Source organism: Acomys russatus, chromosome 21, assembly GCF_903995435.1.
Source record: "Acomys russatus chromosome 21, mAcoRus1.1, whole genome shotgun sequence".
Lineage (NCBI taxonomy): Eukaryota > Metazoa > Chordata > Mammalia > Rodentia > Muridae > Acomys > Acomys russatus.
The window spans coordinates 7458354-7484170 of record NC_067157.1 but is presented as its reverse complement, the minus strand read 5'-3'; the positions used below and the strand labels follow the sequence as shown (position 1 = coordinate 7484170).

General features: G+C 45.5%; 1 protein-coding gene across 1 annotated transcript in view; it reads right to left on the bottom strand.

The window, feature by feature from the left end:
• Nucleotides 1–293: 293 nt before the first annotated feature.
• Nucleotides 294–25817, bottom strand: part of Qrsl1 (glutaminyl-tRNA amidotransferase subunit QRSL1) — a 32561-nt gene continuing 7037 nt past the window's right edge. Inside the window, exons 2-11 of the mRNA XM_051164372.1 lie at nt 23228–23387; nt 22568–22666; nt 21024–21120; nt 14056–14223; nt 10668–10843; nt 10475–10587; nt 8401–8593; nt 7632–7749; nt 4343–4548; nt 294–578 (exon numbers count right to left, since the gene is read on the bottom strand). Coding sequence (XP_051020329.1) covers nt 358–578; nt 4343–4548; nt 7632–7749; nt 8401–8593; nt 10475–10587; nt 10668–10843; nt 14056–14223; nt 21024–21120; nt 22568–22666; nt 23228–23387 — 1551 coding nt within the window. The 3' untranslated portion in view covers nt 294–357. The remainder of the gene's footprint in view (nt 579–4342; nt 4549–7631; nt 7750–8400; nt 8594–10474; nt 10588–10667; nt 10844–14055; nt 14224–21023; nt 21121–22567; nt 22667–23227; nt 23388–25817) is intronic.

Genomic DNA, 25817 nt, shown 5'->3' with positions numbered 1-25817 from the left:
AAATGAAATATTTCTATGAGAATTCATCTAATTTGGGCTCAAGAAATCCAAATAGAGAACACTTATCAAGACAAGAGGGTAAAATTTAGTACTTTAATTTATAGAATATTACAAATAACAGTATCACATGGATTTGAAGAAGTGAGTTCCAAGACAGACGGGGCTGACAGTGAGCCTAATCTCAGGGTTGAGCGAGATCACTGACGTTCTAGAGAACACGACACCTCTTAGAGTCATGTTAAGTGTGTGATGCAGAACTGGGGATTCAGTCCAGTGCAGAAGGCTGGCCTAGCAAGCCTGAGGCGCAGCACTGGATCCCCGGCATCCCATTCAGCCAGGTACATGATACTTTGATTACTACTGGTTTAGAGAAACAGAAGTTAACTTTCCATTTTCAAGAGCCAGCGTGCCGTCATCCGTGAGGTCCTGCAGTTGAATAACAGGAAACTGCACTTGTTTCTCCAGCCATTTGGCAACTGTCAGAAGCTGCTGGTCACAAAACGCACGTCCAATTAACTGCAGTCCTATTGGCAACCCTTGTTTTGAGAGGGCCACAGGGACATTCACTGCAGGCAAGCCTGAGGAAGAAAAAGAGCCATCAGCCGAACCCTTCTCCCTGTGCTTATGAAGAGAATAAAACTTAAAACAAACTACCATAGCCGGATGTGGTGGCACACACCTTTAAACTCAGCACTCAGAGGCAGAGGCAGGTGGATCTCTGTGAGTTTGAGGTCAGCCTGGTCTACATAGTGAGTTCCAGGACAGCCAGGGCTATGCAGATAAGCCCCATCTCAAAAAGAAAAAGAAATAAATAAAGAAAAGACCTCCTCTCCCCCAAACTATGACAATAATATCTCCATCTTTTTGCACCATGCTTTATCCATATAATAATTTATATGGAATCACTGTATATCAGTTCACAGAAACCACTATTTCCTCCTTATAGCTGCATTCTAATACTTGTGGCTTTACTGTAACTTACCCAACCAGTCTTCTACAATGGGGCATTTGTGCAGTGTTCAGTGCTTAGCTATTTTACACAGCGTCACAGTGCACAGTATCTTGGATACACACTTTCTGCCATTCTTGAATTTCTTGAATAAAGCATGATTATTTCACAAAATGATAATTGGCTATGTAATTTAAAAAATTTCCCTGAAGGAAGCTCTGTCCGTTTGAATTCCCACCAGCAAATCGAGAGCTGCCTGTCTTACAGCCTGTGGTTACAATGATGAACTTGTCAATCCACTAGGTAAGAAATCGCTCACAGCAGTCATGATTCTAGGTTTGGGGCACAAAAGGACAAGCCCCTGAAACACCTGCTGTGCTGTACAAACTTAAAGGCAGTCAGGTGTAAAGGACACGTGTAACTCGGTAAGTTTAGACAATCTGAACATCAAAAACAGTAATAACAGAATCACTTGTAATATATTGCTTTTTTTTTCTTTTGAAAAGGAAAACTCATTTAGAGAAGGCTTCTAGTTAATAAATGAAGGAGTAGGCCGGGCGTGGTGGCACACGCCTTTAATCCCAGGACTCGGGAGGCAGAGTCAGGCGGATAGCTGTGAGTTCGAGGCCAGCCTGGTCTACAAAGGGAGTCCAGGACAGCCAAGGCTACACAGAGAAACCCTGTCTCAAAAAAACAATCAACAACAACAACAACAAAAAAAAACTAAAAAAACAAAACAAACAAAAAAGGGAGTGACAGAAAAATCAACATTTTGTACTTTTCAGGATAATAACTCAAGAATTATCAATGGATGATAAAATAGGGTTCCAGGTTATCGGGGAATGAAATAGTCATGTAACCTCAAAGTACCATTTGAAGGAAGATCTTGAGTGAAAGGGGGTTGGAGGCCACAGGTGATGCAAAGGGGAAGGAGACTAAGAGGAGGGAGGCTGGGGGGAGGGGTGATAAGAGGGGGTGGGGAAGGGAAACTAACATAAAGATGCTTGGAAAGCACATGGAAGCCTACCGCTCTGTAAACTTCCTAATGATGTGCATCCATGGGAAGGTTTAAATGCAGTTACTCTTAATGCAGGACAGTGCTCCTCCCAGAAGCCAGACTGCCAATCAAAAGGCCTGTGCCAACTGTAGCATACTTTCCTTTGAACGGTTGGTCAGGATTGTGGTGTCCGAAGGAAACCCCAAAACAATGCAGGCTGTTGCCATTGCTTTTTATTTCCAAGCAAAACTGGATAATAAAGACCTTATAGCTGAAGACACCACACACACTGGTCACAGTATGAAAATGTCAAAGAATAAAAAAACCAAAAAATTGTATGTATGTATGTGTGTGTGTGTATGCATGCATGCATGTATCTTCATTCAACAATGTACTGGTTCATTTTATGTTGACTTGTCACAAGCTAGGGTCATCAGAGAAGGCAGTCTCAATTGAGAAAATGCCTCCACAAGTCCTGGCTATAGGCAAGCCTGTAGGGCATTTTCTCAATTAGTGATAAGTGGGGGAGGCCCAGCCCACAGTGAGCAGTGGTCCTGGGTTCTACAAGAAAGCAGGCTGAGCAAGCCAGTAAGCAGTACCCCTCTATGGCCTCTGCTTAGGAATGATCTGGCAGCTATCTTCTTTTCTGTGTGTGTGTGTGTGTGTGTCTGTGTCTGTGTGTGCACACACATATACATATATGTCAAGACAAGCTCAGTGTTGGCCCCTGCCTCGCTCTGGGCCTGCGACAAGGGCTCTTGCTCACTGTGGCGTATGTCAGTGACTTCCAGGAGTCTCCTCTCCACCTCCCATTGGGTGCACTGGGCCACAGATGCACACTGCTGCACCTGGCTTTGCTTGGGTGCTGGGGTTCTGAATTCTGACCTCCCATTGGGCGCACTGGGCCACAGATGCACACTGCTGCACCTGGCTTCGTGTGGGTGCTGGGGTTCTGAACTCTGGTCCTTGTGTTTATGCAGCAAGTGCTCTACCCACTGAGCCACCTCCCCAGCCCCATGAGCCATCTTCCTAAGCCAACAACCTAGTTTCCCAAAGTGGGGAAACTAGCTTCCTGCTAAAATGTTTATTTGACTCAATTACAAGGGAGCAGTCAGGAAATCAAGCATGGAAGAAGGTGCCTTTTAGGAGAAAATATGTAAAAGGTGGGGACTTCCCAGAGAGACTGGGTGGCTGGGGAAAGTGGTCAGCAGGCTTCCTTTTCTATGTAAAAGAACTTTAGCTTAACATAGAAAAACAGGCTTATGACATGTGTCATTAACTTTGCCTTTCCCTTCAGCTGTTCCTCCCTGACCCCAGTGAAGCAACCCCCACCCCTAACCCCACAATGCCATCTAAGCAACCGAACCTGAACCCCATATCCAGCAAGCATGCCTTTGAAAGAGAATCAAGACACCGGCATAAGAAAAGCTTAGAGCATTTGCTGCCAGCTGACCTACACTACAAGAAAGGCAGAGGGATGTCTTTAAACATGAAAGAAGTAATGAAAGGAAAACCTGGGTCCTTCAGGACGAAGAGTAAAAGCAGAAAACAGAAGTGGGGTCAATTTAATAGTCTGCTGCCTGAAGTAAAGCCCAGGGTGGTTCTACAGACAGTAACAGACACACTGAGGTGATCACTGCAAAACTTAAAAGAAAGATCAGGAACAAAAGTAGGTATCAGAGCAAAATTAAAAGACATTTTGGCACTACGAGAAACTTTGACTCTGGACTATATTTAGATTATTTTGGGGGCTCATTAGTTTTCTCAGATGTGGCAGTGGAGCTGTGTTTAGGAGGAGAGTCTGTTCTCAGATTTGTGCTAAATTTACTCGCCTGTATAATGTCATGTCTGGAAGGTGTTTTTTAAGGGACCCGGCTAAGAACAGTGTGTGTTGGGGGGTGGGGTGGGGAGTGGGGGTATGTGTAGAAGGACAGAGAGAGAAGGAAGTTGATACAAGATATTAACAAGTGTGGATTCGGGTACGAGCTTGTCAGTGCTCACTCATTGAGAAAATGTATGTATACAGCATGCACGCACAGGCCACACACAGAGCCCCCTCCTGCCCCCTGCACCCCTTCCCCCCCACCCCAGTACTCCAGAAAGACAGAGCCTGTCTTTAGGAAACAATCCTGCTAGAGCCTGAATGGAAGACCAGAGAGTCTGTCTTGAACACTAGCGGAAACTACAACGACATTCTTTTCTTTTTTTTTTTTTTTTTTTGGTTTTTCGAGACAGGGTTTCTCTATGTAGCCTTGGATGTCCTGGACTCGCTTTGTAGACCAGGCTGGCCTCGAACTCACAGCAATCCGCCTGCCTCTGCCTCCCGAGTGCTGGGATTAAAGGCGTGCGCCACCACGCCCAGCTTTACGACGACATTCTTAAGGCATCTTCCTCACCAGCCATATTTACAGCCTGTGTGAAAATGTCATCCTGGGCACTGCGCGTTCTGTTGTCTTCTTTGATGAACTCCACGTATGGCACTGCCTCACTCAGGGTGGTGGGGGTGAGCAGGATGTCTACTCCAGAGTCAAACACATCCACGAAGTCCTTCATAATGAGACGCCTCACCTTCTGCGCTTTGACGAAATAATTCTCATAATTTCTGTGGAGAAATGCAAAGATATCTTGAAGGGTTTCTGTTGCTGTTTTGTTTTTTTAAGGCAATTCTCTTATATTAGGCTCCTAAAGAACCATTCCTCAGCTTTATGACCAGGGACCACCAAGACTATTATTATAATTTATTTACTGTGTGGGAGAGGAATGGAACGGCTCAGTAGAGGTCTGAGGACAAGCAGGCAGCGTCACCTCCTCCCTTCCATAATGTGCGTCATAGTCAGAAGTTAAACTTGGGTCACCAATGAGGCTTGGTGGCAAATGCCTTTACTTACTGAGCCTTCTTCTTGGTCAATCACTATTTTATTTTTGAGGCAGGGTCTCACTATGCAGCATGGCTGGCCTAGAACTCACTTACGCAGACCTTAGCTAGTGCTGGCATTACAGACCTGACCACCACATCCGGCAGTACACAATTAAGATTCTTTGATTTGGGGGCTGGAGAGATGGCTCAGAGGTTAAGAGCACTGACTGCTCTTCCAGAGGTCCTGAGTTTAATTCCCAGCAACCACATGGTGGTTCACAATAACCTATAATGTGATCTGATGCCCTCTTCTAGCCTGCAGGTGTACATGCAGGCAGAGCACTGTATACATAATAATAAATAAAGAAATCTTAAAATAAAAGAAAAAAAAAGATTCTTTGATTGGTTCTACAAGACAGGGTCTCTCTGTGTAACCCTGGCTGTCCTGGAACTCACTCTGTAGACCAGGCTGTCCTTTAACTAAGAGGTTCGCCTGCCTCTGCCTCCCGAGTGCTGGGATTTCAGGTGTGTGCCACCATACCTGGCTGATTCCTAACAACTTATAAAGATGGATTTTACTCAATTGTACTGTTATTCTGAAAGTTTATCACTGGAATTTATTCATTAGAATTCACTACTAAATGCAATTCTACCAAATAACCACAAAATCAAACTGTCCAGTGGGGCTATCACTAAGTCAGAGCATTTATTTTGGGGTGAGGTACACGGTGATAAAGTTACTTTTAGGTACTGTAGATAAAACTTGGGTCTCGAGGGCTTTTGCACCTCTCTATCCTCACGTCTCAGTCTATCTACAGTGTAGCATGACTGGCTGGCCTCACATCCGCCTGCATCAACAACAGGAAGCTGAGCAGCCTCATCATCAACAACAGGAAGCTGACTGGCCTCACGTCCTCCTGCATCAACAACAGTAAGCAGTCCTGGGAGCAGGTCCCATCAAGAGAAACATGGAAGCATGCCGGGGTGCAGTTCTGCATTTTATGAGCAGTCTAGGAGGGCGGAGATAAAATTAAAGGGAGTTCCAAGACTATTAGCAGATTAGGGGAGAGCCAGACACAGACGTAACCATGAGTCAATGCTACAGAGAGAGGGAGGAGAAAACTCCTCACGGCTCCCAAACCTGCTTTAACAGCTTAGGCTCCTCAAGTGTAAATCTGGACACGACAACTCCAGTCCCAGAACCAAATAAAGAAAGAGAAAAATGTGATTTTTTTTCTTTTATTTTTTTTAACGCTACGGAAACATCACGCATCTTTCCTGCACCATTTGACTACGGAGCTCTACAGAGCTACAGATGCAGGCGTGGTGGCTGTGGCTGGGAGGAGCTGGCTCTGAGGATCGTGTGCTGCAGAGAAGCAGCTTTGTAAAAGTAACTTTTATTATCCTGGCTCAATTGTTGTCTGGGAGGCTTACTGCCTCCTTCTGCTGGCCTAGGCCTAGTCCTGGAAGCTTCTAGCCGCTGTACAATCTGACCTAGGCCTAGAATGTTTTCAGCCTCTGAGACTTGCTGCTTAATAAGCTCACCCTTACTTGTTCTTTCTGAGCTCTGGGCTGGCTGGCTCAACTCAGCTGTTCTGGCTCAAACTCTTCTCCCAGCTGACTTATTCAATCTGGCTTCTCTCTCTGCGCAGAATTGCTCTGCTTGGCCTCAAACTAACTCCAACAATGGTTTCTAATCTTCTGGTTTCTTCTCATTCGGTCTTCACCTGAGTTCTCTCTCTGCAACCCATCTCTCTATTACTGTCCTGGCAAAACTGCCTCCTCTGCAAAACTGTTTCTTAAGTAGCTTCCTTTTCCTCTCTCTTCTTGTCAGAGTTGGGCATATCCTATTCTGTCAAATCTTATCTGATTCGTCACCTTTTCTGCCACTCAGTTGGACATCACTTTCAAACATGGGTGCTTCCTTCTACAAACTAACTTTACCTTCATTTGGGATTAAAGGCATGTACCACCACACCTGGACCTAAGCTTTTCTTTACCTGATCACTTGCTCTATGCTAGGCTGGCCTTGAACTCAGATCTGTTTGCCTCTGCCTCCTGGATTAAAGGCATGTTTGTATCCCAGCTGGATCACACAGACCTAGAAGATCCTTGAATATGATCTATTGTCAGATCAGCCATGTTCTGAGTTAACATGTGCAAGTATTTATGGGATTTTGGCTGGGATTAGAAAAGATAGCTTAGGGGGTTAGTTTCTGCCAAGGTCCAGTGTATAGGCATATTGAAAAAAATCTAACAGGTTTCTGTGTCATCTATTTATGTCATAGTGGGTTAAATAATAACTGCTGCCTTAGTAATCATATGGATCAACATTAAATATTAATACTCCTTCAACACGCAGGTGTCCTCCTCTATTGCTCCCTGCAGATCCCAGTGACCTTCCTGTCTCCACCCTGTCAGATCCGGGGCTGTAACATGCACAGGACGCCCAGCCTGTTAGGAAGGAGCTGGGATGAGCTGGTCCTCATGACTACGCTCTTTACCAGTCAACTGTCTTCCCAGCTCCCTGGTCTTTATTGCTGGTGCTCCTTTGTTGTTGTTGCTGTTAATAGGATCTCACATCCCAGGCTAGCCTTGAACTCACTATGGACTTGAACTTCTGACCCTCCTGCCTCTGCTTCCGCAGCGATGGGGTTCCAGGCATTCGCTACCACAATACTTGTGCTGGGCATCAAACCTGGAGCCTCAGGCATCTAGGCACGTACTCTACTCGTTGAGCTAGTAGGTATTAGATATAAAAATTTTAAGGTTTTGAGAATAGCAAAAATTCTTTGATACAGGGAAAATTATTAAAGCAACTGTCTTACTCTTTTAATAAGAAAAAGTTTCCTGAGAGAATTCTTCCTCTCACCACGTCATTGAATCCCTCTTGTCTGGTTGCGGCATACATGGCTTCAGTGGACACATCAATGTCACACCTGTGTCCTGAGCACAAGAGAGAACCATTACTTGAGAAAGGACTAAAGGTTTGGCAGTAAAGCAGTCCTGTGACCAACATGGATCTCAGAGAGCTTTCCTGTCCAAGTTCTTCTTTATTTGTTTTGTGACTGACTGACCACTTAGTTATGAGGACTAGCCATAGAGAGATGAGAATAACCATGAGAAACCTTTATGTCATCCCTCCATTTGTCCATGCATACATCCAACTGTCCATCCATGCATGCATCTGTCCATCCATGCATGCATACATCCGACTGTCCCTCCATGCATACATCCAACTGTCCATCCATGCATGCATCTGTCCCTCCATGCATGTATGCATCTGACCGTCTCTCCATGCATGCATCTGACCATCCATCCATGCATGCATCTGACCATCCCTCCATGCATACACCTGTCCATCCCTCCATGCACTTTGATTGTCAGACTCTACATAGGATGGCCCGTGCACACAAAGACAATCCCTTCAAGATTTTTCCTTCAGTCCAAAGAACCAAACATAAAACAGAATATGTAAGCTCAATGCTAAAATAATAGAGGAAAAGACTGATTTACTTTCCCGGATCATTATACTGTCTAGCACGTGAACCTTTCAAATGTCTGAGGTATCTTAAGCAGCCAAAGCAGCCACTGTACCGTATTGTAGCCCATCAAATCTGGCCATGTTCGATGCCACCTCTGATGTGCACAGCACGTGATAGCAGACAATTGAGTAGCAGGTATGCGGCAGGGAGACTTCAATCACTTTGGCTCCCTCAGACTCAAAGAGGTCAGCAACTTGGGACCAGAGAGACCGTACTTCACTTGACAATTCTGGTACCAGATATTCCTTAGAGAAAACAAAACAAAATGCAGAAATTGGAAAGTCTAGATAGACTCATGAACATGTGTATAATAAAATCTTTGGCAGTACGCTAAAACGCTGACAACACAGCTGGTAGGTACCTAGGAAGCCGGGACTAGAACGTTGGTGGCATGTGAGCGGGCATAGTACTGAACAGCATTAGCTGACGTTAACTGTAAACTCGGTGGTCTGACGGGGACTCACGTCTGCTGTGCTTCCTATGTATCATGTGCCCTGCTGACACTCTTCAGAGGTTCTCTCAAGTTATGCTTTTCACAGCCATTACATGGGAATGGGCATCCCGCCGTTTATGGGTGAAAAGTCCTGAGAATCGGGAAGTGAGGCAGCACTCCCAGTGTTATACACCAACGCAGGGCCTTGGACTCTACTAGGTTCACTTCTAAAGCCTGGGTCTATCTTGTTCCTTAGAGAGGCACAGACAGTGCCTCTTGATGAACGTCCTTTTAGAAGTAGCACTTCTCTGTAGCAGGGGCATGTCTGTGGATGCTTTGATTCTGGGCTGTAGTGGTTAAGGGGTGCTTTGTCATAGGCGTACAGGCCAGGGATGCTGCTAAATGCCCTGTGATGCAAAGATGGTGTTCCACCACAGAACGAACCTTCTAGAATAAAATATCAATGGTGCCAAAATTAAGAAGTCTCATTCTGCAGGGTAACTTACCTTTCTAAAAGATCTCTAAGACATATTAAATATTACTATATTGTTGGCTAGGGTAATTGGCTAGGGTGGTACACACCTATAATTGTAGTGATTGAGAGACAGAGGCCAGAGGGTAAGTGAGTGGGAAGTCAGTCCGGGCTCAGCAGGTAGGAGCATCTACTTCACTCGAGCTTGGTTCCCAGCACCTACATCAGGCTCCTCACCAGCATCTGTAACTCCAGCTCCAGGAATCCGATGTCTCTGGGCTTCTCAGCCCTTCTACTCATACATACACACCCACCTGCAGGTACACATACCTACCTATGACTTTAAATAATAAAAGGGACTGGAGAGGTGGACCAGCCATTAAGAGCACTGGATATTCTTCCAAAGGGTGTGAGTTCGACTCCCGGCAACCATGTCAGACAGCTCACAACCATCAATAACTTCAGCTCCAGGGGATATGACACCCTCTCTATGGCCTCCACAGGCACAACGTACACAACGTACACGGGGCACCAACACACACACACACACACACACACACACACACACACACACACACACACACACTTTTAAATAAATTAAAATTTAAATAAAACCCCACAAAACCGGCATACACAGACACATAGGCACACACACAAGTTTGATTTTTTTAAACTTTAGAGTATCAGTAATTTTGTTACTCACATGTATAGATTATTAATTTCTATTGCCATAAGTATAATCTAAATGGTAATAATAAAAATAAATGCAATAACATTTAATGGGTCCTTACTAGAAAAGATATGCCTATGTCTTTTACACCAGGGATCAGCAAACTGTGACCACTGGCAAGATGTTATAGTTATCCACTTTTGAAAATAAAATTTTACTGGTACACAGACACATTTATTTACATATTGCCTATGGCTGCTTTTTCACTATGATGGATGAGTTAAAAAACCCAGATCTATCATCTACAAAATCCAAAACAGTGTCTCTTTCTTTCCAAGGAATACTTACAGACCCTTGTTTTATAGGATAATCATATTTAATCTTCACAGCTCTTAGGGTCTGTATTTTATCCTCCTTATTTTACAAATGGAGGCACTGGGCTTAGGGAGAAGTGGTCACATGGCCAACAAAAGTGGCAGTATAGAGATTCAAAACCCACCAGTTTGCCTCCTAAATCTGCCCTCTGCATTTGCCTCGCCAAAGGAGGTTACCTTTGGAATTCCTACACACAGTCTGCTCACATCCACCAGGCTGGGAATCACGAATGGCTTCCCAGGGTCTTGCACGGTGGTAGAGTCTTTGGGGTCATGGCCAGCCAGTACACCTGCAAGGAGAAATCCTTATGTGTGACGGACATAATGTTTTATGGTGAGACTTTTGAGTAATATGTAACGACAGAAATACCTAACACAACTGCTGTATCATCCACACATCTGGTCAAGATCCCTGGCACATCCATCGAGTTCACCAGGGGAATGAGGCCATGGCGGGAAACTAAGCCATAAGTTGGTTTGAAGCCGATGACCCCACAGTGGGCAGCAGGATTCCTGGTGGACCCACCAGTGTCCGATCCTAGAGCCCTGGGAGGGAAAGAGAATTCTTTTTAGAGAAATGACATTCTTTTAGCTGCATTTAGAATCCACCATATAATCATATAGGGCAATCTATGCTCATTTCAAAGGATTCATATGGTATAGAAAAGCACAAGGACTCAGCAACAAACACTATTAGCATTTTGGCAGACTCGGTCCTCCCTCCTGCCTCTGTCTCCTGAGTGCTGGGACTGTAGGCATGTACCACTATGCCTGGCTTTATGACTGTTTTTTTAAAAAAATGTGTTTTTCTTTTTTGGAGAGCATCCTGTAATCCTAAATTTCCATCCTTGTTTGTTTGTTTATAATCACCTCTTGCTGCCATTAAAAAAAAAAGTTGAGACTACATGTAAATATTTTTAAAAATTCAAGTTAACAAAAGGCAGTATGCTTTCACAAACTCAACACTTTCCCCAGAAATCCAGATACCACTCCTCTGTGCTCCCACTTAGAATCATGGCTGGAGATGGGCCATAACTTACATAGGCAGCTACGTTGTTTTCATAGGGCTTGATACCTTCTAGCAAACCTTTGCTGCTAAGGAGCTTTATGCACACACTTCTGCTCACGTTTGACTGCATTTAAGTTTTTGGCTTCTAAGAAGCAGGGCTAATGAACAAAAGGTCTGTTTGTTATTATAAATTCTTAACCTGTATGATCAAAATACTTGTTGCAGATCAGGCCAATTTGTGTATTTACTTGTGGTGAACTATGTTTTAATGTTTCAGCATCATCACTGAGCTTTAAATTTTTTGAATAATCTGATTTAAAAAACACTTCTTAAATGTTCACTTTGAAAAACTTTATGAGCTAGAGAGATGGCTCAGAGGTTAAAAGCAAGCTAAGAGACCTCTGTTCTCTCAGTGGTCCTGAGTTCAATTCCCAGCAACCACATGGTGGCTCACAACCATCTATAATGTGATCTGCTACCCTCTTCTGGTCTGCAGGTGTCATAATAAAAAATAAATCTTAAAAAAAAAAAAGAAAGAAAAAAAGAAAAACTTTTCATTACCCAACACGCTGAATGCTCATTTCAAGCCTTGACACTTAGAGAATATGTGCTGTCCTTATTAAAAAACAACAACAACAACAAAACAACAACAACAAAGACTAAATAGGAAAAGTAACCTTAAGGACATTGTGATAACCAAAGCAAGGCAGTTACGAGCTGACAGATGTAGGACACACATGCAGGAAGTGCCAGGAACAGTCATCTCTACAGCGACAGTGAGGGGAAGGCTGCTGAAGCCTGGGGAGCGGGGCGGGGGGGGGGGGGGGGGGGGGGGGTTAATGGGTACTGAGTTTCAGGTTTCCCAAATGGAAGAATAAAAAAAAAAAAAGCTCTGCAGATTAAATGCAAAATTATGTATGCATATTTCAACACACCTGAAAATTTAAACAATTATTTAAAAACAAAACTGATGGGTAGTATATGCCTGATACAAAAGTTAAGGCATTTACAGTTGTATGATATAGAAGTAAAAATTCTCTTATTGCAGAACCCATAATAACCCTGTTGATCCAGACACCCCCATGCATGGCCGACACCCACGCCTAAGGAATAATTACTCCACAGGAGTTACATCTACCGCCCTTAGCTTGTTCTCACTAAATACACCTTGGACTTTCCACATCACTCTACACTGCCATGCCTCATTCTATGTGGCTCAAGATTGTCAGTGCAAGAGAGAGGCAAAGGCAGACCACTTTACAGTTTGGGTGCATCCAGTCTGAAGTGACTCTTGGTGGGTGGTTTTACTGATAAAAAATCTACCAATTATATTGAAAGTAAATGCCTTGAACTCAGAAACGGTCCTAACAATACCGTGCAACTTTCACTCCACAGAAGATGCAAATTATATTTCCTTCCTCACCAAGTCCATTTAAGCTACAAAACTCAGTGTGTTGCTTTCATAATTTTAAAAAGATGCTGTCTCTTATTAGCATTCACCGATGGCTGTGTAAAAGTAAAGCCTACATTTCCATAGGAATTATGTGTCAAAATGCCATCTCTTCAGAGCAGATTCAAAGAGATGAACACTGAGAAGGGGGACGAGGAAAAAAACGCACCTGATCCTGAACTTCTAACCTGTCAGAACTCTCATTAATATTAACGTAATGCTATAACACTCAGAGATAAATAAAATGCTTCTTCTTCTTAACAAGATTTCAGGAATATGAAAAAGAAACATCTGAGGAAACCATAACTCCACTGTCCTAAAATATATAAATAAATGTTTGGTTGCAATGTCTATGAGAAAGTATAATTTTAGTTTAATAACTAGAGAGGGAAAATACGTACAGATTGTGTTACTGAGAAAGCGGATTCAACTTACTTAAATTGAGACTGGTAAATAAATATTTATTTCCTATTCTTTAGGTGGTTAAGACATGTTTGACAGGTCAGACACCTGCCCATGCCCTCAGCACTCAGGAGCTGGAACAAGAGGATCGGAGGTTCTAGGCCACTGTCGGTTACACAGAGAGGCTGAGGTCAGCCTGGGCTGTGAGACCACACTTTCGGAGGCCAGCTCTCCCTAGATAAAAAATGAGATGCTTTGAGAGGAGGGACTTAAAACATGGCTGGCGGGCTCTGATCAACCCTGATGGACAATCAGCCCCTAGGAAGGCGGAAAACTCTGCTTCGTGAGACAATTTCAGTTGCGGATTTATGGAAACACCATTTAAATACCTTATTGATACACACCAAGGGATTTTTTTTTTTCTTTTTATAGAGATTTTCTGAAGGCTAAGTCGCCAAGACCAGCTCAGCAGCAACAAACCAGAGCACTCTCAATCACATGGCGAACGGATGCCAGAGTAAATTATTGAAAAGTAAGATTCACGAAGTCTGCTCATGGTCAATGTTTTATTTGGTAAGATCCGCAAAGCCACGCTTTCAAAGAACCAGCGACTACAGAAGACAAACTAAAGTGTTACTTTAAGTTATGTGTTAATGCATGAAGTTCACATTGTGGGCTAAAGTTGAGCATGCCTGGACATCACTTCAATATACCTCTGAACACAAACGGCTCCCCAAAAGAACTACAAATGCTGGGGTCTGAGTCCCTAGTCTGCTCGGCCTTGCATGTAGTGTGCACGTGCATGCTTGGCTTTGCACGTAGTATACATGTGCATGCTCGGCTTTGCATGTAGTGTGCATGTGTATTTGGGTTTAGAGCAGACAGAAAGCATCTTACGCAAAGCACGTGAACGCTGCCACTGCGGCCGCACTGCCGCCCGAGCTCCCTCCAGTGATCAGCCAGTGCGATGCGTCCTGCTGGTCACGCTGCCTCCTCTCTCTGTACTGCTTTGAATAACTCCAGGGGTTTTTAACTGGTCCAAACACACCATCTGTGCTTCCAGATCTGAGGCAGAGAAGCAAAGCAGTGCCTTAGAAAATGAAACTTCATTTTATGTCCCCAGGAACACTCAGGGAACTTTCTGCAGGCCATGGTAGCGTGAGCTGGAAAAGGCTGAGGTGGCTCACGCACAGCTCTTAGGCAGCTCAGGAGTGTGGCATCCCAGCTGATTGTCTATGTCAGTCAACGATGACGTCCCTTGTCAGCTAAGATCTTTCAGTTGAAAAGAGTCACAAGCGTCCAGACAATTAGGAAATCTTTTAAAGAATCTCCCTCTTAGTCAGAAGTTTCAAGAAAAGCATTGGGTGAGGTAGCTCACATCTGCCATCTTGGCACTTAGTTGGCTGGGCAGGAAGATTTCTATGAATTCAGGCAAGCCTGGGCTAGAGTGAAACCTGTCTCAAAAACCAAAACCCAAAGCAAAACAAACAAACAAACAAGAAAAAAAAAAAAAAAAGAAAAAGGAAAGAAAAAAGAAAACCAGACTTAAAGCCGGGCGGTGGTGGCGCAGCCTTTAATCCTAGCATTTGGGAGGCAGAGGCAGGCAGATCGCTGTGAGTTCGAGGCCAGCCTGGTCTACAAAGTGGGTCAGGACAGACAAGGCTACACAGAGAAACCCTGTCTCAAAAAAAAAAAAAAAAAAAAAAGCCAGATTTGGTCACATGCCTGTCACCTCTGCATTTTAGGTAGAGTGGGTATAGACAGGCAGATCCCAGGGCTTTGCTGGCCAGCCACTCCGGCCTAAAAAACAAACTTAAGGGTCACTAAAATACTGTAAAGGAAGGAAGATGAAATATGTTAGAAAAAGACAGCTAATGCCGCTGCATGTGCTGCAAGGGTAGATGTCCCACAAACCTATGCATATCACACACACACACACACACACACACACACACAGAGAGAGAGAGAGAGAGAGAGAGAGAGAGAGAGAGAGAGAGAGAGAGGAGACAACCACCAAGTGGAATGTTTTTTTCTAAATATTTCAAATTTTATTCTCAGGATGAACTGAGAGCACTTTACTTAGATGTATGTTTTGGTAGCTGTGTACTTACACAGGCTTCACTGGTCACATGCTGTGTACTTTTCCTTTACCAGTTAAAGACAGTGGGTTAATTCCAGTTTGGGGTAATTATGGACAAACCACCAGAGACTGTTCTGACCAGGTCCTATCCAGCACTGTGTACAAATAAAAGTCCTGTGTCGTGGATAAAGGACTGAAACTATTGGGCCACATGGCGAGCACAGGTCTGACTGTAAGACTCTAGCAGCCAGGTCCAGGGGTGCGCACCTGTAGTCCCAGCACTGGGAGGCTGAGGCAGAAGGACAGCGAGTTTGAGGTCAGCTTGGGCAACACTGATGCCTTGTTGGAGATACAGACAGTGTTTCTGAAAGAGCCATATAGTTTGCATTTCTGAGCTGCAACATATAAGAAATACAGTTTTGCCGGGGGTGGTGGTGCATATCTTTAATCCCAGCACTCAGGAGGCAGAAGCAGGTGGATCGCTGTGAGTTCGAGGCCAGCCTGGTCTACAAAGTGAGTCCAGGACAGCCAAGGCTACACAGAGAAACCCTGTCTTGAAAAACAAAAACAAAACAAAACAAAACAAAAAAATTGTAAAACTGGGAAAATGGCTCAGTGGCTCAGAGTGCTTCCTGTTCTTCCAGGACTAGCGTTCAGTTCCCAGCATCCACACCAGGCAGCTCATAACCACCCACAAGTCCTGCTCCAGGGGATCTAACATCCTCTTTGGCCTCCATGAGTACCCCCATACATATGGCACATATATAAATAATATATCTTTTTAAAAATTCTTAAGGGTTTGGCCCTGGGTATGTCCTCCATGCTCCCAGAATGGCCCTCTCAGAAGTATACAAGCAGCTCAAATTGGGCCCAATGGCTAGTGAAAGCGAAGAAAAGAGAGAGAAGGCGGGAAGTTGTGGAGGTAGGGAAGGGGGGTGGAGGTAGGGAAGGGGGGTGGAGGTAGGGAAGGGGGTGGAGGTAGGGAAGGGGGTGGAGGTAGGGAAGGGGGGGAGGTAGGGAAGGGGTGGATGTAGGAAGGGGGTGGAGGTAGGGAAGGGGGTGGAGGTAGGAAGGGGGGTGGAGGGTAGGGAAGGGGGGTGGAGGTAGGGAAGGGGGTGGAGGTAGGGAAGGGTGGTGGAGGTAGGAAGGGGGTGGAGGTCGGGAAGGGGGTGGAGGTAGGGAAGGGGGTGGAGGTAGGGAAGGGGGGGAGGTAGGGAAGGGGGTGGAGGTAGGGAAGGGGGTGGAGGTAGGGAAGGGGGTGAGGGTAGGGAAGGGGGTGGAGGTAGGGAAGGTGGGAGGGGTGGAGGTAGGAAGGGGGTGGAGGTAGGGAAGGGGGGTGGAGGTAGGGAAGGGGGTGGAGGTAGGAAGGGGGTGGAGGTAGGGAAGGGGGTGGAGGTCGGGAAGGGGGTGGAGGTAGGGAAGGGGGTGGAGGTAGGGAAGGGGGTGGAGGTAGGGAAGGGGGGGGTAGGTAGGGAAGGGGGGAGGTAGGATAGGGAAGGGGGTGGAGGTTAGGGAAGGGGGTGGAGGTAGGGAAGGGGGTGGAGGTAGGGAAGGGGGTGGAGGTAGGGAAGGGGGTGGTGGAGGTAGGGAGGGGTGAGGTAGGGAAGGGGGTGGAGGTAGGGAAGGGGGGTGGAGGTAGGGAAGGGGGTGGAGGTAGGGAAGGGGGGGAGGTAGGGAAGGGGGGGTGGAGGTAGGGAAGGGGGGTGGAGGTAGGGAAGGGGGTGGAGGTAGGGAAGGGGGTGGAGGTAGGGAAGGGGGGTGGAGGTAGGGAAGGGGTGGAGGTCGGAGGGGGTGGAGGTAGGGAAGGGGGTGGAGGTAGGGAAGGGGGTGGAGTAGGGAAGGGGGTGGAGGTAGGGAAGGGGGTGAGGTAGGGAAGGGGGGGGTGGGGGTGGGGTGGAGGTAGGGAAGGGGGTGGAGGTAGGGAAGGGGGTTGGAGTAGGGAAGGGGGGTGGAGGTAGGGAAGGGGGTGAGGTGGAGGTAGGGAAGGGGGGTGGCGGTAGGGAAGGGGGTGGAGGTAGGGAAGGGGGGTGGAGGTGGTAGGGAAGGGGTGGTGGAGGTAGGGAAGGGGGTGGAGGTAGGAAGGGGGTGGAGGTAGGGAAGGGGTGGAGGTAGGGAAGGGGGTGGAGGTAGGAGGGGGTGGAGGTAGGGAAGGGGGTGGAGGTAGGGAAGGGGGTGGAGGTAGGGAAGGGGGTGGAGGCAGGGAAGGGGGGTGGATCGTGATCTGAGAGGGTTTAGGGGGAGGAATGGGGGCATGATATGATGAAAATTCATTGTAAGAAACTCTCAAGGAGTTAAGAAAATACTAACAATTATAACTCTAAAATTAAAAGGTTAAAGAGTCAACAAAAAGTGGCCCCGTGCTAGGAATGAGAAGGCGCAGTTGGGAGTGGTGCAGGGCACTGCTCATAGACTGAGAGTAGCCTGGGCTTGAAAGCATGGCGCACGGAGTTGGCCATCAGCATTTACTTCTGCTCCCATCTCTCCCACATAGTGGGGCAACCAGTTACGCATTCAGCTCAGCGAATGAAAATGTATCAATCCCCTACTATGTGACAGAAACTGCAAAGCACTGACTCAGCAGGCATGGGTTCATCAACACTATAACTGGCCGCAGTGGGGGTTAAGTATGGACCCAAAAACCTGGGTTGAGTCTTGGAAGAGGTTGTGTGCTCTCTCAAGAATTTGGCATGGAGTGTAGCCACACAGTTGGCACACAGGAGAAGAGTGTGGTGAAGTCAGAAATGCCTGTGCCACCTCAGGCAAAGCTATGTGTTGTACCCGTTGAAAAAGATATTTATGAATCAAAGTAAGGGAGGTGCCCTTAGTTCAGGAGTTTTTGTTACTTGTTTCTCAATAAATACTTAAAGAAAATCAAGGTGAGGATGGCTCATTGAGTAAAAGTGTACACACACACACACACACACACACACACACACACACTTTTTAAATTGAGCTGTTTACTTTTCCATTGAGTTATATATGTATATATTTGGTTTTTTGAGACAGGGTTTCTCTGTGTAGCCTTGGCTGTCCTGGAACTCACTGTATAGATCAGGCTGGCCTCGAACTCGCAGAGGGCAGCCTGTCTCTGCCTCAGGGGTGCTGGGATTAGCGCTGCGCCATCACACCAACTGAAGCTCTCTGTTTTACATAGCAGTTCTTTCATCTTTTGGAACATTTTCCCTTTCATTTTGAAAGCAGCATATTTCAAAAGTTCATAGTTTTACTAAAGGCCAACCTTTCAGTTTCTAAAATAGATTTGTATTACTCTGTGTTCTAGCAAGAAAATTCTTACCTAAGTCAAGGCCACAAATGATTTTTTTTAAAATAGGTTTTCTAAATTTTATCATTTTAGTCTTTACATTCTTTGAGCTTTTACTGTGGAACATTTTCATACCATTTTCCAGTTTTTATGAAGACAGTTTCAATGGAAAGCTGTTGATTTAGGCGTGCTCACATTCCCTGGCTGTTAGATGTAGGTTATGATTTTTTAGCTAAGTGCTACAGGTCACGGTGTGTCCTCAAACACCCACGCTGGAGACATAGCATGGCTACTGCTTCCTCTTTGCCATGCTAATTTCGATCAGCTGAGAAATGAAAATATCCTAAAAACATTTTTAAAAATATTTCAAGCTTACTACCACGGATGAGCTCATTAAACATGTATCTACCAAGTACTCAGAGATCACAATCAACATGGGAGTCAAAGGGCTGTCGCTACAAAACGGGAGTGCGATTAAACAAACATTGTACACGGGAAAGGAATTATAAAGGGGGAAACCTTTTGGTGAGTGACTATTTTCCTCCCTCATTATCAGCAGCAAGGCAAGGCTGTCTGTTTTACATCTGCCTCCCCCTGCACATTTTAATTATTTGTATATATCTTTATATCTACGCACATTGAGTGCAGGTGACCATGGAAGGCAGAGGGGTGCTGGATCACCTGCAGCTGGCGTTATAGGTGTTTGGAGAGTCACTTGATATGGTTACTAAGAACTGAACTCAGGTCCCCTGCAGGAGCAGCGAGCACTCTTAACTGCTGAGCCACCTCCCCACCTCCCTACTCTACACTTTTTTCTTCAACACTGCATTAATGAGCTTGATTGGTTCAATAAGGCAGAATGTAGATTTTTTTAAAAAATAAGAAATAAAGCCAGAGGCAGTGGCGCATGCCTGTAATCCCAGCACTCAAGGAGGCAGAGGCAGGCTAAATTTATAAAAACAAACAAACAAACAACCTAGGAGAAACATATGTTATTTTGGTCTGGATAAGGATTACTGGAAGTATTAATAGATCAACATAAATCATGAAGGAAAAAAAGGTGATGAGCCAGACTTCATCAAAATTAAAATTTCAACTCTTTAAAAAGCAGCTAGTCATTTACTTCAAGCCAAAACACTATGGATATAGCATTTATAGAACTTATGATTGTCACATGGTTCTCCCTGCTGTATGTAGTTTGTTTTATACATGTGAAATAAAATGAATGTATTTAAAACAAACAAACAAAAAAAAACAAATAAAGTTTAAAATATTAAAAAAAAAAAAAAAAGAAACAACGAATGGGAAGAAAATCCAAGTTGTGTTTCAAAACTAAGTAATGAGGCAGTTTATCCAATAAAGACATTCACCATTCTTTTGTTTTTCCACCAATGTGTTCATAATGTCTACTGGCTCTTGTTGGCATGTAGTTTTAGATAATAGCCCTGGTTCAATATTTGAAGGTACTGAAATGGCACTTTCTTGTAAGAAATAAACATTTTTAGAGGGGGGAAAAAAAGCAGTCAGTATTGTGGGTAACACTGATTATCAACGTGACAGGATCTAGAAACACAGAGGGGACAGCCTCAGGGCCTCTGAGTGTGTCTAGGCTGGGCTAACCACGGGAAGACACATGCTAACTGTGGGCAGCACGTGTTCCAACCATTCCATGTCTGAATAAAGAGGAAGCTGGCTGAGCAGCAGCATGCCTTGCCCTCTGCTTCCTGACTGCACAGGCGATGTGACCAGAGCCTCCAGCTCCCGACACCATGTCTTTCCTGCCGTGTATCCCCGCCCCCCAAACTGTAGACTAACACAAGCCCTTCTTTCCTTGAGGTGACTGTCAGTTATTTGTATCCCAGAGAGAAGTAACTGATACAAATGGAAGATGAAAAGACAAGCTAAGGACTTGGAGAACAGAGTTGCAAACCACCCATCTGAAACAGACTTGGATCTAAACTATATGCATAATATATGGGTCTAAACTATACGAATAAAACAGATTTACAGAAGATTTGGACAAACGTTCACTAAAGATTCATAAATGGCAACACACACACATGAAAGGACACTTAATGTCATTATCCACCAGGGAAAGACGTTCTAAAACCCAAACAGTATGTCTACAGACTTGTTAGGCAACTAAATAAAACTTCACACTGGGACAAACACGCTGATGCCAGAAACCTCAGCAGCAGCTGCAGACTTGGTTTAGCGGTTCAGAGCGTGTGGAGCAGGGTGCTCACCACCCACACAGGGCAGCTCAACTGCCTGCAACCCCAGCTCCAGGGGATTCAGTGACCTTGTGTGGCCTCCACAGGCACCTGCACATGTGTCATTCACTTACACACACACACACACACACACACACACACACACACACACACACACACACACACACAATAAAAGTAAGTATTTCAAAAAAGAATCTTCAAGAACCTTGCTACCTTCTGCTATCTACGTGCAATGGAATTAAAGGCACAGATCTTAAGTAAAAAGAGACGAAAGTTTCGTTTTACTTACCCCATAGCAAACTCATCTAAGTTTGTTTTCCCCATGAGTAGAGCTCCCTGGTCCAATAACTTCTGCACCACTGTAGCATTGTAAGGCGGTATATAACCTGAAGAGAAACATTTTTATTATATGAGAGAAAACAACAAATGGGGAAGCATGATCTTTTTTTTTTTTTAAGATGTATTTATTTATTAGGTATACAGTGTTTCGCCTGCATGTATACCTGCACACGAGAAGACCTCATTATAGGTGGTTGTGAGCCACCATGTGGTTGCTGGGAATTGAACTCAGGGCCTCTGGAAGAGAAGCCAGTGCTCTTAACCCTCTGAGCCATCTCTCCAGCCCCGGGAGGCATGATCTTAAACTTTAACTAAGCAATTGCTCTTGGGGTGTAAATTATTCCTGGTCTAAATAGCGGGCAGTGCTTCCTCCTAAGAGTTACTTTCTCTCCTGCCAACTGTCTCCTTTTCACACACACTCGTGACATCATCCACTGTGCTCTGACCTGAAACACCGACTTGAAGAGTACTGAAAACATTGGATGGTGACACAGACCCCCATGTCATTATGCTCTAAGTTTCCTACTTCTTGGGTAATGATATGTCATAGAATAATTTTTATGGATTTGGTTAGAAATAGGTCTTTATGTGCTGAGGAGGCAGAAGCAAGAGAATCTCTGTGATTTTTGAGGCCAGTCTAGACAACGTAGTAAATTCAGGCCAGTTTGGGCTACATGGTGAGATCCTGTCCTCCTCCTCTTCCTCCTCCTCCTCCTCTTCCCCCTCTTCTTCCTCCACCATCACCATCACCACTACCACAACCACCACCTCCACCACCATCACCACCACTACCACCACCCCCTACCACCATCACCACCACCACCACCACCATCATTATCACCACCTCCACCACCATCACCACCACCATCACCACCACCACCATCACCACCACCCACCACCATCACCACCACCCACCACCATCACCACCACCACCACCACCATCACCACAACCACCACCACCACCACCACCACAAACCACCACCATCACCCACCCACAGATTGAAACAACCCAAAAACCCCTCTAGCCCATATTCTCTATCCACCTACTGAAAGAGGGCTCAAAATGTTACTTGGGTAGGATTCTGAGTGCCTCTTCTTTCTCCACTTCCTTTTCCTATTAGGATCCAAATATTTTGCTAAACGTTCTTGATTTCAGCCTGATAGGCTAGAGAATAAGTCTAAGGATTACTCCACAGCTCTAAGAGATGGAGAAGTAGACTCTGATGGAACCGAGTGTCCTCAGGAGGAATGACGCCAGCCAGGACCAAGTCCTCCTGAAAAGGCTCCTCCATCGCCAGGGCTCGTTCATGCAGAGAGCCAATGCCTAAAGACTCCGTCTGCAATGAACAAGCAGCAAAGGGGCAATAGCCTATCCTAAGTACGTCGTGCAAGGTTGTAACTAATCTCAGGTTAGCCTGAGGCATCGGAATTCTATCTTAAGCTGAGGACCACCCATTTTTATAAAGTACTAATGCATGGTCAGTTAGTACTTACCTTTTAGCATATTTGATGCACATGTTGTCTCAATGCCAGATGTGCTGAAGTTGTCTTTTATAGCAACAGGAATTCCATCTAAGTCTCCAAGAGACTGACCTGCATTTAAAAGACACAAGGTGGGGACTAAGTAGGTACAGTGTTGGCACTACACGGCCTGAGTGCAGATCCCAGGACGGCCACATGACATATGCTTTCCTGTAACCTCAGTGCAGTGAGAGGTGGCGACAGATGGCCACTCTGGCTTGCTGGCCTCCAGCCTATCTGGAGGCTTAAGAGAATAAGGTGGAGACCAACAGACCAGGGCACCAAATACACACACACACACACACACACACACACACACAGAGAGAGAGAGAGAGAGAGAGAGAGAGAGAGAGAGAGAGAGAGAGAGAGAGGTCACAAGTTTGCGAGTTCACATTAGAAGAATGACGTAAGAGATAATTTTTTGGAATGCAACTTCAGAAATCAAGTTTGCAGTGGAAATTATTATAGCTGGGCACTATATAGCACTTTACAGTAAATGCCTCAGGGCAAGTTCTTTAAACATGGGATTATTTTAAGTTTAATGCTTTACTTACCGAAAGGTACTCCACACCCACTAAACTGCTCCCGGAGAGTTAGAAGAACGAAATACAACTGAACGCGATTGACATTTACCTTGCTTATACCTTTTCTCCGATGCTTCGGCTTGCTTTAAGGCCACCTCTTCTGATACAGTGATGTAGGCATTTAGACACTTGGTTTTCCTGATGAGGGAGAGACATTTCTGGCAGAGCTCTGTTGGTGTAACTTGGCCTTGTTTCAGTGCTGCAGAAACCTACAGTGTAGAAAATTCAAAACCCTCTTACAGGTTCCGTATAAGTCCAAGTCTCATATTGAGGGGGGCACAAGCAACAAAATGTAGAGGTGAGGCTCCATGCCCCTCTCCACTCCCCCATCCCTCCCACTCCCTCCACACACACACCCCCAACCCTCCACCTGGTCAGGGCAGTACTGACCAGCTAGAGGGTGGGCGTGGTGGGGAGCGATCTTCCGCGCTTCCTTGACTAATTTTGTCTCTTATTAGGCTTAGGCAAGCAACAACAACAGTTTAGGTGAGCCACCCAGGCCAGAGAGCAGCAGGTTCAGGAAGTAGCTTCCTGTAACCCAAGGAGTACACAGTGGAAAAAGAGTACCGTTTATGGTATTGAAAAAGATCTGTATATCTACTGGGGATTTCAGATAAGACACATTAGGTGTTCAGAAAAATGCTTGTGCATATGACAGACATGCACACATACGTATCTTATATAAACTCAGACTTTCTGCCTTTTTTGTGCATTAAGAACAAAGGGTTAAATGCAGGAGAAGCACACACACACACACACACACACACTTTAACATAATAAATATACAACTTTAAATGCCTGAGAAGTGAGCAGTGCCTACTGGGTGGCAGTGAGTGTTATTTGCCATGTCCAGCAGGAAGTAATAATAGCTAACTCACTGGTCAGAAAATGACAAGTACAAGAAGTCAAAGATGGTATCAAGCTTTCTTGGGCGAGAACATGCAAATTCAGCTTCACTGTCCACCTGCTATGGGAGCTCAGAGACAAGGGGTCTGGAAAGGAGTAATAATACGTATTTACCAAGAGCCAGGACTGTTAGCTTATTTGTCTTGTTAACTCATCAACAGTTAGGCATTATTAACCGTCTTGGACAAGGAAGAAGAAGAAAACTGAAGCTCAGGGGTCACCATTGTCCAAAGCCACACCACAGTCAGGACAGGACAGGGTGACTTAATAATACCCTCTCCCTAGCACTCCTATGTCCACTCTCGTGGAAGAGTTTGTCCTCCGTGTTGACTGTATTCTCATGTCTCCTAAGTATAAAGCCATAAAGCTTGCATTTAGGGGAAGAGTCTACCCATGATCTGCTTTTGGCTACTAAAACATATCATCAAAGCAATTCTTCGGGCTGACAGCGGTGAGAAAAGTGTGGGGAAGAGGTTTTGAAGGGGCCCCTGACGCTGAAGGACAAGAAAGGCTGCCCCAGTGAGGACTCGGTGGGAGGGGCTCTCTCCTCCCCCAGCGAGGACTGGGGGGCTCTCTCCTCCCCATGTGATGACTCAGCAGGGGGGGAGCTCTCTCCTCCCCCTGTGATGACTCGGCGGGGGGGGGGGCTCTCTTTGCCCCGTGTGAGGATTCAGGGAGGGGGCTCTCTCCTCCCCCAGCGAGGACTGGGGGGGGGGGCTCTCTCTTCCCTTGGTTAGCCTTCTGGCTAAGGTGTCAAGCTGCCATCTGACTGAGCAGCTAGCATGAGAATAAACGTCCAGGCATCACAGTCAGGAAGGGCCAGTGTCCAGGCATACTTACTTGCAAGGCCATTAGGCATGTTAGGAACTCCCAATATGAGAAATCAGTGATGGACTTGAAAAAGAGAACTGAGACCAAAGATGCTACTGAGATAGACTGGACTGAGCGTGGAGTGTGAGATGCAAACTGGCCAGCTCTCCTGGGACAGAACTCTGGTGCCCCATCTACATATAAAACAGTGTCAACTTAAAAATTTCTCTCTAAAAGGTATTCCTTCCTGCAACTTCTCTGCTGCTAATGGTAAGCAGATGTCCTGTTTCTGCTCCACCCATCCTGTACCAGAGTCCATGGGGAAGGAGGAGGAGTCCCCTGTCCTCCGATCTCTTTCCCCTTCTCTCCAAAATCTTCTTAGAGATGTCACTTCCCCTCCTTACCCTCTTGTGTGAGCCCACAGGCAGCCTGGCACCGCCTTTCGCTCCTGGTAGTTTTGGTGCCTAGTTCACTGTCATCTTTGTTACTACTGTTACTGTTGTCATGTGGTTCACTTCCGACTTCGAGTTCATAGCTGGGTTTCATGGCTCATGACTGTACTCCTAGCACGTGGGAGGTTGAAGCAATAGGGTCAGGAATTTAAGGACAGCCTCAACTAGACAGTAAGTATGGGGCTAACCTGGGCTACAGGAGACCCTGTCTCAAAACCAAAGCAAACAAAACCACCACCACTACCACCACCACCAACACCAACAAAAAAAAAAAGAAAGAAAGAAAGAAAAAAGAAAAAAGAATCCCCTTCAGGTTCACGTAGGTTCACGTAGGTTCATGCTAGGTGGTCTCTGTATCTCCTGACCCGATGTCACACAAATACTTCCTCCATGTCACTCCAGTGACCACATACTTGGTTGTTGCCATTTTCCATATCCTAAAGTCTTCTCAATCTTAGCTCACCTCACATC